Genomic DNA, 14,170 nt, shown 5'->3' on the forward strand with positions numbered 1-14,170 from the left:
CTAAATATTGTCATCAATATTATATATATATTAGTTTAGCCCAAGTTTATGATATGAGTTGAGCTGTTTTACCCAAGTTTGTAGGCATTACGTGAAAGTCATAAACTAGAAGTAACCCACTTGTATTTTGTCCTCTTCTTAGTTCTTAATTAGCAATGTTTTCAACACCAAAACAAGGGAAATTAATGGTATAATAAGAGTATTTTGAGAAACTCAAATAAAATCCACTTTCACTAGAAAAAAGGACTTGACAAACTCCACCCTTTTTCTTCTCCCTCCCCAACTGGAAATCGCTCTTTCCTTTCCCAGTTGACAAACATGGGAAATGGATATCATCAGCAGATTAATCATAAAGGAACGTTTCTGCCATTGTTGTTCTCCAAACCTTCCATTAAGATGTGGTTCGTCCCAAATGGCAAATCCAAAGGTCTGCTTCTTCCTCTGAAGATCCTTTGTCTCCAAAGATCAGTTGCATGGGACAAGTGAAGAGGAACAACAAGATTGTCGGGTTCCCATTTTCTCACACCAAGAACAGCTGCAACAGCAGTGCCAAGTATTTCAGGCTCAAGAAGCTGTTTTCTGGTAAGAATTTGACTGCAAGTCCGGCCATAAATACTGCTACCAGTTGCACAAGGAAAAAAGGGTTGATAGATGATGGTAAGAATTCTGGGTTAATCAACATTGAAACTATGGTTCCACCTTTGCCTGTCATAAAGAAAGGTGATAAGAGAGATGGATCCGACACTATTTGGCAGTGGAGATCACGTGGGGTTGCACTGCAGAGATTACAGCTTCAACTTGACAGACATCAAGAACCGACCACTGTATAAGGTGTTGATATGATTTTTTTCTTAACAAAAAAAAAGAGTAAACACACTATTCTATCCCGTTATTATGTTTTGGTCACTCATTTATTTTTTTAAAGTTATAACTAGTGTTATATTTTATTTTTGTTTTATCATTCATCACTAAAAAATATATAAAATTATTGACGTGATAATTTTTTTTCAATGACGTGATATTATTTTATGATGACATATTGGTATTACTATTAATTTTTTAATGGTGAATGATCAAAACGAAATAAAATTATAATTAAAAAATAATTAAATGATTAAAATGAAACCGTAAAAGTAAATGTATAACTTAATATATAGTTTACTAAATATATTTAGTCATGCATCTATTTCCATTATTATGCTTTGATCGCTTATTTATTTTTTAAAGTTATATCCAGTGTTACGTCTTGTTTATGTTTTGATCATCCACCACTAAAAAATATATAAAACTATTGACGTGATAATTTTTTAATGATACATGATATTATCTTAAAATGACGTGTCAGTATCACCATTAATTTTTTAATGATAGATGATAAAAACGAAATGAAAATATAATTTAAAAAAAATTGAGTGACTAAAATGAAACCGTAAAAGTAAATGTATGACTAGATATATAGTTTACCTTTTGATAATTGATTTTCTCCACTTATGTAAGAGACATCAAATTATGGTGATGGCAATGAAGATGTATATGGATTATTCATCAGATTTTAAGCGCTTTTATTCTTTGAAAAATAATTGATAGTCCCCACAAAGCCACCACTATCGCCGGCTGTTATGTGGGTGACAAAATGAACAGATAAGGGTGTCGGATCAAATCAAGGTTATATTATATTTTCAGGTCATTTATCACATTAAATCACTTGTGATGGACAGAAGGTGCAACCCTATATTTGATTCATACGTTACCACTGAATTTTAAAAGTTATATCAATCATTAATTCCAAATTTAATTAAAAAATCTTAGCCAATATATAAATAAATAGATAAATGATGCAAGTATTATTATAATATTAGAATAATTTACTAGGCATATAAATATTTTTCCAGGAGATAAGATATTCATAGTGAGATAATATAATTTTCATAGATTATTGAATTAAATAAAATATTATCAACCCAAAACAGTTTATTTATAATATTATATGTCACGATTAAGAAAATAATGACTAGTTTAGTAGAATTTATAATTGAGAGTAACATCTTTTGAATATCGATCTAGTCTTAATTTTATGAAGTATCCACAAAGGAATGAAAAAAGAGTGTGCAAAAAATTAAATTAAATAGAATACCAAATAGGTATACATGATAAATTGAAAAACACAAATTAAAAATGCATATACAGACTAACAAGTCTCTCATTATTCAACCATCCAACAATCGTCATAAGATGAATTCTCTAAAACTTTAGTCAACTGAACGCTATATAAGATGCGATGAATCACACCTACATGGTTATTGATCGTTAGTGTGGATGTTACCATCCAGTACATGGAAGAATCAACAAAATGGATGGACCACTATATGGACAGAAATACTGGAGTGATAAAGGGTGTAATTTACCCTGCAAAAAGAAACAACTTTTTTTTCCCTTGGCATCAGTTGTGAAAATAATAGATAAAAGTAATATTATTTAACATAATTAGTGACGTGTTGTCTAACCAACTAAGACAGCAGAAAAAGCCCCGAAGTTGGTGACCGATTCTCCTCCCATATGTTTATAACAACACTACCAAATAAAGGCCGAGAATAATGAGGTGCCAAAGTCTTCGATTCAGATGCGGGCGGAAACTGAATCATGTCTCAAACATTAGAGAGACAATCATTAGAAGAATCAAGATGTGATTCGTTGAATCGGAGTAAGGTCGACGATTGAATAAGGTGGACGAAGACAAAAGGAAATGGTGTTTTAATCGATAAACAAAACTATATATTGGTTCGATGAAATCCCCACCTAATTTCTAACAACTTTAGAAGAATGAGGAAACTCCGATCAGGGTAGAGGATAGGTACTGATCGCTAGGGTTTACACATAAGAATATTTTTATTGATTATAATTTAAATTTAATTTATGCATTTAAAAGAAATTAAAAGGAAGTTAAAGAAATGGACAATTTTGGACACTTTGACCCCAAAAAATTAAGTATCTAAAGAAGAAAAAACACAAGTACAATTTGAGCATTTAATTTTCAATCAAGTCAATTGTAACACGCGATGTAATAAATATAGAGGTTAGCTTCTCCCAACATGTCTCAGGTGAGAAGGGATGATGATCACGTCCTGATTATAATGGCTCGAGTCGACTCTTCTAAGTTTCTGAGTTTCTAATCTCATAATCTAAGACCTCTGTTTTATATATAAACACAATAAGCTACAAATCTCTAGACTAAGTAGACAAAGTGTAATTCAGACCTGTTGTTTATACAAGTAGGCAGGCATTAACTCTGTTCTTTATATGGTGTCCAGATTAATTTGCTAACATCAACCTCAAGACCACCATGCCCAGCAGCTTTCAGATGGCGATCCAACACCTTGGGATCTGCACATATTACATGCTGACCTTTCCTGTACTGAATCAGTTCTAAACTCTGCAGTGTGGTCAATATATCCTCTGCCTTTATAGCTGTCATGTCACTCAGCTCCTGCACGAAACAAACACCACAATGCAATGAATTTTCCTCGCACTTTGATTAAACTGAACCACCCTCCTAAACAAACACATAAATTCTCATAATGATGAATAAAACAGGAGCTGCATACAGCACTGACCACTAGATTTTTAATACAGCATCAGGTATTGATACCTTGATGGAAATATTTCCTTTATGCTTTTTCAAGATGTCTAAAAGAACCCTTGTCCAGTACCCCCTGTAGCTCAACAGCCCTAAGTCGGAAAGTGGTCTTTCAGGTGTGCCAACTTTACCTTCTTTCTTCGAAAGTTCATACGCTGATCCATAACAGAGACAAAATCAGCAATGATACATATAGAATGGAAGGCAAAAATACAATGCAACAATATTAAATATAACACAGCATTTGTATTCAAGATTATGCAACTAGTACATAGCAATGATACATTCTCATTGAATGCTGTTAGAGTGGAGTTGCAGAAAAGAAGTGTTACCATGGAAGATTTATTATGTCCGCTATGCAAAAAGGAGGAAGAAACAATTCAACATCTTTTCATTCTATGTCCTGTTGCCTGGGAGTTATGGAATAGGTTCATCATGTTATGGGATGTGTCTACTGTTCTGCCCAAAGATCCTATGTCTTTACTCTGTTCCTGGTCTGTTTTAATGGTTTCTTCTTCTATTTGGAAATTTATCCCGGGTGTTGTTCTGTAGTCTCTATGGAAGGCTAGGAATTTAGTGGTTTTCGAAAACTGGAGTTTTGAGAGCTCTACACTGTTCTTCATATGCAGATTCAGGCTGGCAAAATGGCTTTTAGCCAAATTTCCTAAGGCTAATATCCAGGTTGATTTATTAGTAGGTGATCCTCGGCTTGCAGACAGACTAGCAGTTATTTCTCACAAGAGGAAGATCGATCAGTGCTGGTTTCCACCTCCTCCTGATTTTTATAAATTCAATGTGGATGGGGCGGTTAGAGGCGATGGCTTACAGGGCGGTATTGGAGGTGTACTGAAAGATTCGAATGGCTCTATCTTGATTTCTTTTTCTAAGGCTGTGGACCAGGCCCTCCTTTGCTTGCTGAGTTGAAAGCTATTAAGGAAGGCATGGATTTGTTTCTTAATTCGGGTTGGGTGTTGAAGGGTAGACTTATTCTAGAGAGTGATTGTAAAACAGCAGTGGATTGGATTTTGAGGCCTTCTGATGCCCCATCGTTTTGTTGTTCTTTGGTTGGGGAAATAGGGGATTTAATTTCGGCTAAGGACATTTTGGTTAGGCTGATCCCTAGGGCTTGTAATTGGGAGGCTGATAAGTTAGCTAAGGAGGGGATTGGTTGAACGTTCTTTTAGTGTTTTTATGGTTATGTTTAGTCTCTTATTTCGGGTGCTGTTGTATTTAAAGTCTTATGTAATTTTGGGTTATTAATATATTGAGGTACTCTTTTCCTCCTTTCGCTAATTGCCTCTTCTTAAGAGGCAATTATGAGGGAGGTTTTTAATGAGACCTCCTATTCCTATAAAAAAAACATCATCATCTCTCTCTCAAATGTATAAATATCCTATTCTGATCCATTAATAAAATAAGCCCCCAAAAAAATTAAAAAAAAGGGCGGGGCAGAGAGCTTACAGAAGGCAATCAAAAACTTTCCATAGCCTTTCCTTTGATATGGAGGAAGGGTAAGGATGCATGCTAAATTATATGATTCCTCAGAATGCTTTTCCTGCATGATCAGTCACAAACTGCTAACTAAGATGTTTGTTTGTGTTGGGAAGCACAGTCTAAAACAAAGGGAAAGTAAGGATGAAAAGACAAAAAATAATGATAGGCAACTACAGAGAGTTTTACCAGATATGCTATGGAATGAATAAGGAACTGAAAGTCCCAAAATACACGCAAATAAAAAATAAATTCTACTACTTGAAAGCTTCTAATTCGAGGCTACAAAGGCAAGGATTTTTTAATCCTCTCCATGCCAAAATAAATTGCAATTACGAAATATAAGAATGGTCACAAACATATAGACATTTGTTACAAACCCACAGTACATCAAACCACAACAAAAATGCACTCAAAAATTACCTTGGAAAAGTATCCAACCATATGGCAACCTCGATCATCACATTCACACAATACATAAAACAGAAACAAGTCAACATCATAATAAAGGGTCTTGTGGTCGAGGAATAACTTTGCCAAATAACAAAGATTCTGCCCATAAACTTTGTTCTTTTTGCCATCAACCTGTTCCAAAATATTTGAGAAAAAGAACATGAATATTAACAACAATTAAAGATCTGCAACATCCTAAAACATGTATTTATGTAACAGGAATATACAGCATGAGAGCAAAAATAAAAGAAAAAAGAAGTGGCGACAAGTATTCCTACACGTGTAAGTCATAAGGGAGAAAAAAACACTACTGAAGGCAGAAACAACTTCTCAAAATTAAGCATTCATTGAGATAAATTATTGATTTAATGATTATTTGATTCATAATACAATTGAATTGAAAATTTGAATTTCAAAAGCTGCACTTAAAAACAATGGGTAGAATTGAAGAAAACAAGAATCATATAGATTTACTTAATTTGCACCAAGAAAACCCGTTTCCTTTTTCTTTTTGAGTTAGCACAGAAAGTAGCATCAGTAAAGACTCTTCGACAGCATACCTCAAACATTGAAAGCGTACCACTTCTATATATTTCATCACCAGGGGGATGCTTGAGATCACACTTTCTCTGCACATATAAAACCAAAGTTAATATATTTCAGCCCTGTTGTGTCATAAGGCAGTTGCACATTGACAACCACTTTTTTTTCCGATGGAGCAAGCCAACATCTATTACACATTCCATCTATCCTTGACATGATAAAGAGTGTAAATGACTCATAATATAAACACATAAAACTTTCTATATACACAATTACCCAGCAGAGATGTGCAATTGAAGACATTACTTCAAGATATCAAGAGAAAAAGATTATTGGCGTCATATCTTGATCATTAAACACAATATAGAGGAACTAGTACATAGAAAACAAAAGGCTTTCTATATAAGCAATCGCAATACACAGTGCTAAGTTGAGTTATACTAAGTGCACTGCATATAAAGCTAGAAAGGGACTGATACATGGAAGACAATTAAAATTCTTAAAGAATTTCAACACAAAGTATTGTAGGAAAAATGTTTGCCATACTAAGGGAACTCTCACCATATGCCTTTGAAGTTGCTCTTTGCGCTTCATGAAGTTGAGGCAGAACTCACAGAAGTACAACTTCAACGAATCATTGTACTCTGGGGGAAAGGGGGAGAAGTACCACGTCTCAATTTCATATCTTCCAAGTTCTATGGTTGCTACATTTTTAACCTTTGTGAATTCCTCATGCTCACGCAAGCTAGCAGCATCTAACTCCTCATGGCCCTATTAGAAAACAAGAGCAGACTATTACTGGTTTACAGAATTTCACAAAAGCAACCACAATTAGAACAATTTAAATGGACTTCCTATCACCAATCGAAAGTTTTACATTGACTTACTACTTCTACATGTGTCTCGTCAATCTTGCGTTTCTGGTGGCGCGTCATTTTTAAGCTTGTGACCTGAAAACCTCATTGGCAAGTTTCTTCAATTGAATACACCCTCAAAGATAAAGTGCGAGGAAAATGAAATGCGATGATTTGAATTGGAAGCAGATGTTTACCTTATCTTCAACCTTTTCAATAACAACAGTTTCGACAGAATCGAGATCAAGCTGATCAAGCTTCACCCATTCATCAAGCCTCCTGTTAACTATAATAATACCAATATTGTTATGTTGTTATGACCAAATATATATATATATATAATTTCAACATTTCTAACACAACAATTCTAAAACTTCAATTGAAATTGAAAAAAACCCTAAGAAAATGGAATTTGATTAAAAACCCTAAATCTTGGGATATTAGAGATCTTACACTCAGTGTAATGAACGTAGTATTCGTAATCATTAGGCTCAGCGTAGTGCATCTTACGGCGTTCGATGACCTTGACGGGATGATATTTTCCGTCTCTCCAACGGCACATCACGCGAGTACCCACCTCCAGCGGGAGCACGCTCGACCTCCTCTTCTTCGTTGTCTCAGGCTCCGGAGACACCTCCGGTCGTGCTGCGTTTGAAGAGGGAGAAGGTTTGTGGTCGCCGTCGGCAGGTGCGGCGGCATGAGATTGAGTAGTACCGTTCTCTGTAATTGACGGCGAGTCAATGGAACCCATCGGATGGTGACGGTTTCAGAATTCCAGTGGGCTGGATAGAGATAACAATGCGAAAAGATGAAAGATGATTAATTATGTTTTGGGCTATGGCCTATGCGCTTCATTTATTATAAATGCATCCAAGGCTGTAATTAATCCCCGGCAAATCATCACCCTTTTTATTTTTATTTTAATCGTCAATTTTTTTATAAAAAAAATCAATGTTATAATTCAATTTAACATTACTCTTATTTTGTTTATTTCTTCATTAATTATAACACGATAAAAAAGTTCAAAAAAATACTATTTTAAAAAAAGTAAAATTTAAATCAATAATAAGTTGATTTAGTAGGATGAGATATTAGATTTTATAAACAATGTCAAATATTCGAATTTTGACGTTTACAAATGACATAAACTAAGTTAAAATAATCGCCCTCGTCTCTGCAGTATATTTCAACCTCTTTGACGACATGATAGATGCTTTCAATGCTGCAAGTGGAGCAGAATTTCGTATTCTTCAACCCAACATGCACAACCTGTTTGTCCGTATTGGTGATTTCAATATCTTTATCCTCTTCTGGAGACATATTCATGTAGTTTCAAGTGGAAATTAAGTCTGAATAAGATACTAGATTGTACCTTTTTTGTATTGCAACAGTTGAAAATGTTGTTTATGAAACTGGAATTACTTTTTCCACCAAATCCAATATATTTTCTCAAGTCTAAATAAGATACTAGATTGTACCTTTTTCCACCAATTCTTTACCTTTATCCATATAAATCATGTGTCAGGTTTAAATAAGGTTCTTAATTAAGAGAACGGACCAAACATTCGATACATACTTATTTCCTTATATGTTTTTAAATACACAATTATATTGAATCATCTTAAAAGGAGATCTCGAATTCTAGCAGAGTATGTATGATTAAACAAGATTTTGAACAGACGTTTCAAGCTGCCTTGAAACCATATGGCATTTATGTGTTTGGTATTTAAATTCAAGTTGATGGTTCTGATTTGCTAAATAATAGATATCATAGAATACCAAGTTCGATCTTTGGAGTGTATTGGGTGCAAGTAACCCGATTGAAGACCAAATGAAATGGTGGTGAGCAGCATAAGGTACTGACTAGACAGATGACAATTAAAAAGTAGAGAAATGGGTTTCTTGTGGAATCGTTGATGGTTGTGGGACAAATTACAAATATTTCTACTTTCCACAGTTGAAATAATCGGAACATATTAGATTATTATTGCTTTTGCATTATTATTTTTAGAAAAAATATAAGGTTATCAACAACTTGCAATAGTATAGAGAATGACGCCAATCTGTATCAGTTTACAGATAAAGAGCCCACAAGATAGAACCAAAGCACTGAATGACTGCTTTGCACATTTCATTAACATGTAAACTGAATAATAATGATAAATAAATAAATGGAACTTTTTGATTTCCTTCTTTCATTCGGTAAAATTGACCAAAATCACCAATAAGTTATTTCTTGTAAAAGTGAAAAGAAAGAAATATCTCCTAAAGATGCACAAATTTCTAGCATCTCCCGACAGCAATCAAAATAGTCCCCCCCATTAAGCCTAAAAGATTCTCTGTTATAGACGGGTAAGAGGACTTAATTATTGCACTATTTGCAAAATGGACCATCAAACCAAATCACCACCACCACCCCAACTCATCAGCTTTCTTTCAATCAAAAAAGAAGGGGAAAAACTAATCATCAGCCATAAAATAAATTTAAAAAAAACACTTTGGATTTACTATGTAAGGACAAAGAAAGTCAAGCTTTGGATCCGGAATCAGAGGAGCTCAGTTCAGCAGCAGCTCCATCCAAATTAGTTGCAAAAGATTGAGCCAGCTTTGGCTGCATGCCACGGCACAGTTTCAGTGACGGCCTCAATTTCATGCACTACAAAACAAAATGAATACACAATAAGCAAATAGGGCATAAACATTTCGCATCTTTTGTAAAACAATAAACTGCTCCAAGACAATGAGAGATATTGAGTAGACAAGTACACCAAACCTTTATAATTTTCCCACACTATAATATAATGATAACATATTTTTATCGTGTTCACCATCCAACAGATGATCATGATCAGCTCATCCTCCATATAATTTTCGGTATACATCAAAGTCCATTAGAAACACTAATATACTAAGGCATAAGTCATAGTAATTTGAGTAAATGTGTTCCATCAGTAACGGTAAAGTACAAACAGAATGAGAAAGAAAGATGTATCTTACTTCCTGATAAAAAGCATTGATCTCCTCTTCTGTAAGGCCTTCATCTTCGCCAGCGTTTTCATCCCAACCAAGAGAACGGAGAAATGCAGCCTCTTCCTCATCTGGATGAGTCATAGATGAGGTGTCCATATTCTTTTCACCATCATAAGCAAAACTTTGAGACTCCTGACAGGCATCACCATTGTTGGTTGCAGCCGTACCATTTTCATTAGCACAAGCAGTAGAAGAGGCACTAACTACTTCTTTTGTAACTTCAGATTTCTCTGAGGTAGAAGATGAAATATGAGCGTGTGAATCTGAGTGACCTGCACAAGTCTTTGCTGAGGTCTTCTTCTTCAGCAGATTAAAAAAGTCATTTCGGCTCTGGGTTCGAGCCAAAGAGGGTCTCTTTTCCACACTGAACTCAGCTACTGGATTCAAGGCAACTACCTTACGTTCGCCAGCAGAAAGCTTAGGGCTGTTTGATTTTCTTGTGGGACCAACAGCTTGTGGGCTAATTGTAACTTTGCTGTTCACACTTGTTGGACTAACATCTTTTTGAGTAGGGGATGAGACACCGTTCTCCCATCCCGGTTTAAGAACCAAAAGTTTCCCAGATGTTTTCGGCATATCAGACTTGACATGTCCACTATGAGGAGATTGATTACCATGATGAATCAAAGATGGTTGCTGCTGCCCACCCTTCATAACTATATTTATCTCACTTGTTCTGGCGGCTGGTTTGCCTTTTGATTTATCCACTGAATTGAGAACCTGGGACAAAAAGTTAGGTAGTTATTACCTAGAATTTTGAAAATACTAAATACATAATTATTTTATCCGTGCAGTAGACAGGTAAAAAACAGAACAGAGCTACGTCCAGAACACTTCATGAGATGACAAGAAGCTTCCTAACTTCAGTTAATCTTGGCATTTGAAGAGCTCTTGAAAATGAACAAGAACAATTATAATTCCATCTGAAGTCTATACGAGGAAACTCACATGAAGAGAAGTCCACCTGAACTTGAAACCCAGAAAGTAAATAAACAAATCCAGAGTAGAAAAAGAAAAAAGAAATAAGCATGCTGTTTTTAATTTCAATTCTGACATTAAATAGTGAGTGGACTGCTTGAAAAGTTTTAGGTTCATCAATTGAGTGCATTTATTTGAAGATACTGATTAAACAAAATGCATGGGACCTAAAGAGATCCTTTTCAAAACTCATTCTTGACTCTCAAATATGATTGGAAAAGATGATCAACAATCTCGGCATATTATACAGTGTACACAGTAATGTAATTCCATATCTACACTATATTAAAATTGCTGTATTAATTTGAAGATACTGATTAAACAAAATGCAGGAGACCTAATGAGTTCCTTTCCAAATCTCATTCTTGACTCTAAATTATGATTGGGAAAGATGATCAACGATCTCAGCATAGAATAGACACAAAATATGTAATTCCATATCTACACTAAATTAAAATTAGCAGCATCAAATATCAGCAATACATTGTGACTTTCAAGTTTATGAGAAGTTATAAATGCAGAAGAATATTATTATCACCAACTGTAGCTTTAAGAAATTCAAATTACTATGAAACTTACTAACTCAACTAATAATTGTATCAGATAATACAAGAAATTAAACTGGATAGTAGACCTGATAAAAGAGTAAGTTGAAAATTTTCTTACTGAACCCTTGGTGATTGAAGGTGTCAATGGTATTAGTTGCTTTGATTGCTTAATAGCCAGTTCCTCACGCCTCTGAGTCTTGACAGATAACTGTATGAAACAAAAATTTCTAATTAGATAAGGGATTGATGTATTAAGAACTTAGTCACTGATCAGTTACCTGCGGAGAAGTATGGGACCGTGAAGGGGCTTGTGCCAGTGTTTCAGCCATATTAAGACACGATGAGTCAGTTGGAGTCACAGAACATGATGTGGAAACAGTTAGGGGGGTAGTCAAGGAACCTGTGTTACTACTTCCAACCACATTGGGGGCTTCTGCCAAAGCTGTGGTCCATCCATCTCCACTAATCAATGCTGAACTACCGATGGGCAAATTCTGAGAAGCTGAGCTCAAACCAGGAGACGAGACTCTAGTCATCTCAGGAAGCACTTGCCTATCCTCAGTTCCAAGCGAGGGAAAATCTCTCACAAACACACCCTTGTGGATGCCACTTCCAACAGCAACACCAGAAAGCATAACATTGTCATTGTTATGGTTACTGTTAATACTGTCTCTAGCATCCACCCTGACCCTTCTGGGCAAAGGCTCACCCTGTTTCCTAGAGAACATAGAATTTGAACGGTGCAATGTTTCTATCTCAACCCTACCATTTAAGAGACTTTCTAAAGGTTCAGAAGCAGCACCGTCCCGTTGGTCCCCAAAATTCAACCTCACTTTATCCCTATCTCGATCCTTATCACGGTGATTCCTACTAAAGCTACTGTATGCATGCTTTGCGGAACCATTACTAGAACTCATCCGTGAATTCAATGAAGATGTCCGCTCCAAAAATGTTGAACGACGGGAATCAAAATCACTTATATTCCTAGAGTTTCTATGTCTCCCATGATGCCCTGAAGAAAAATGTAACATAACAAAAATCATTTAGACACTACATATTCCTGAAATGATATGCAAACACAATGATTATAAAAAGTGGGCATATGGAAGGTGTGTGTAACAATATACAAATCGAGCTGTAACATTGTAATTGAGTATAAATAAAAAGAGAAGTGCAATAGGTATTTAAAAGTTGCTGAAACGGTACCTGAGTGGGAAGAAGAGGAAGCAAAGTTGTGGGCTGAATTGCCACCACCAGTAACAGCGCTATTACTTCTCAGCCATTCTGGAACAAAAGTTGGTTCTCTACTTTCCATAAGGGATATTTAATATGATCATCAGAAACTAGAAACGGAGAAGGGGAAAAACACTTCTTCAAATCCTAACCCAGCAAAGTGATTCTCTTCTACACAAACTCTTAACACCATCCCTGGTCGTTTAAACCAGAAAAATCAGGGACTCTGAATATAACAGGTCATTCACCAAATGGAAAAGGGATTGTTTCTGATGATCATATTCAATATAACAGGTCGTTCACCAGAAAAACCAGAAAACAATGGCAATGCCAATTAGGAAGCTATATAATTATCTCTCTCTGTCCCTCCATTCTTCCATCTTTTATTAAAAGATAGATTTGCAGATTACTGATTCTGCAATCTCAAAAGACCCTCGTATTTCCCAATAAAATAAAATCCAGCTCCGTTTTCAAATCAACAACTTGGGAAAAACGAAGGAAAAAGACCTTTCCAAAATTAATAACGCCCGAATGCCAGTTAAATTTAGGAAGACAACATTGAATAACAACAAATTTAGGATAATATTAAAAACCCTAGATTAAATTTTGATTATAAGTTCCCGACTGCTAGGAATTGAACCCCATAGGGGCAACGAGAAGAACTGGTAAATTCTAACAAAATTTAAAAGAGGGCAGATGAAAGAGAATGAAGTGTATACCTAGCCGCCGCTACGATTCCAAGCTATCGCCTGAAAACGTAACCATTTTATAAAAATAATCGTCTCCCAATCCAAACAATGCGTTTTGTTCCGGGAGAAAAAAAAGGAATAATTACGACAATAAAAAAGAGCACAAGAAAGAAAACGAGTGAGAAAGTTTCAGTGAAAGAAGGGGGGAAACACCACGAAATTGAAAGCCAGAGACAAATAAAATAAGAAAATAAAGACTGATGAAGGAAAAATTTTAATAGAATATGGATTTTAGGGTTTTGTTGGTAGTCTGGGAATAGAGAAGAGAGCTTTTAAATTCTCTATTGCTTCTGTTGTTACTGCAGAATGAAAGTTAAGAAACCTGTGAAGAACAGCCCTTCTTGTAAACAAAAAAACAAAAGCTTTTTTATTTTATTTTGTGTTTTAAAAAATAAAAATTTGTTTTTATAATTAAATAATAATGTATTTACTATTGTAAAAGGTCGAAATTTTATTTATATTGATCTCTTTCTTCTTTTTTCTTGGTTCTGCTTAGATGGCTGTTTTCGTCTATAAAGCAACTTTCACATCTCTCCATCTTTATCTAATCCCTTCATTAATTACAAATTAATTAACTTTAAAATAACATTACTTCAATAAAATTTCTATTTAAATTAATATTTTAAGAAAATCAAGCGTGCATTCTTCACATATAAT

General features: G+C 34.9%; 2 protein-coding genes across 2 annotated transcripts; both read right to left on the reverse strand.

Moving 5' to 3' along the window:
• Window positions 1-2,990: 2,990 nt before the first annotated feature.
• LOC120195764 (histone acetyltransferase of the MYST family 1-like) lies at window positions 2,991-7,786 on the reverse strand. Its single transcript, XM_039197691.1, has 9 exons — window positions 7,429-7,786; window positions 7,173-7,261; window positions 7,009-7,071; window positions 6,683-6,892; window positions 6,139-6,207; window positions 5,549-5,710; window positions 5,096-5,189; window positions 3,647-3,789; window positions 2,991-3,484 (listed from the first exon to the last, which is right to left on the reverse strand). Exons 1-9 carry the CDS (start codon window positions 7,724-7,726, stop codon window positions 3,281-3,283), a joined length of 1,332 nt encoding a protein of 443 aa, XP_039053622.1. The 5' UTR covers window positions 7,727-7,786; the 3' UTR covers window positions 2,991-3,280.
• Window positions 7,787-9,502: 1,716 nt separating this feature from the next.
• Window positions 9,503-13,847, reverse strand: LOC120195245. The gene is made up of 6 exons (XM_039197319.1): window positions 12,738-13,847; window positions 11,810-12,543; window positions 11,650-11,739; window positions 10,868-10,969; window positions 9,973-10,725; window positions 9,503-9,631 (listed from the first exon to the last, which is right to left on the reverse strand). The coding sequence occupies exons 1-6, from the start codon at window positions 12,844-12,846 to the stop codon at window positions 9,503-9,505; spliced, it is 1,917 nt and encodes a 638-aa protein (XP_039053250.1). The 5' UTR covers window positions 12,847-13,847.
• Window positions 13,848-14,170: the final 323 nt, after the last annotated feature.

Source organism: Hibiscus syriacus, unplaced genomic scaffold (genome assembly GCF_006381635.1).
Source record: "Hibiscus syriacus cultivar Baekdansim isolate YM2019G1 unplaced genomic scaffold, ASM638163v2 tig00004620_pilon, whole genome shotgun sequence".
NCBI classification, from domain to species: domain Eukaryota; kingdom Viridiplantae; phylum Streptophyta; class Magnoliopsida; order Malvales; family Malvaceae; genus Hibiscus; species Hibiscus syriacus.

Coding starts and splice junctions, on each gene's coding strand:
- LOC120195764 (XM_039197691.1), bottom strand. CDS start 7,726: ATGGGTTCCATTGACTCGCCGTCAATTACAGAGAACGGTACTACTCAA. Junction 7,072..7,172: donor TTGAAAAGGTTGAAGATAAG/GTAAACATCTGC, acceptor TGAGGTTTTCAG/GTCACAAGCTTAAAAATGAC. Junction 3,790..5,095: donor AAAGTTTTTGATTGCCTTCT/GTAAGCTCTCTG, acceptor GTTATGGATCAG/CGTATGAACTTTCGAAGAAA.
- LOC120195245 (XM_039197319.1), bottom strand. CDS start 12,846: ATGGAAAGTAGAGAACCAACTTTTGTTCCAGAATGGCTGAGAAGTAAT. Junction 11,740..11,809: donor GGTCCCATACTTCTCCGCAG/GTAACTGATCAG, acceptor TGTTTCATACAG/TTATCTGTCAAGACTCAGAG. Junction 9,632..9,972: donor TCAATGCTTTTTATCAGGAA/GTAAGATACATC, acceptor TTTGTTTTGTAG/TGCATGAAATTGAGGCCGTC.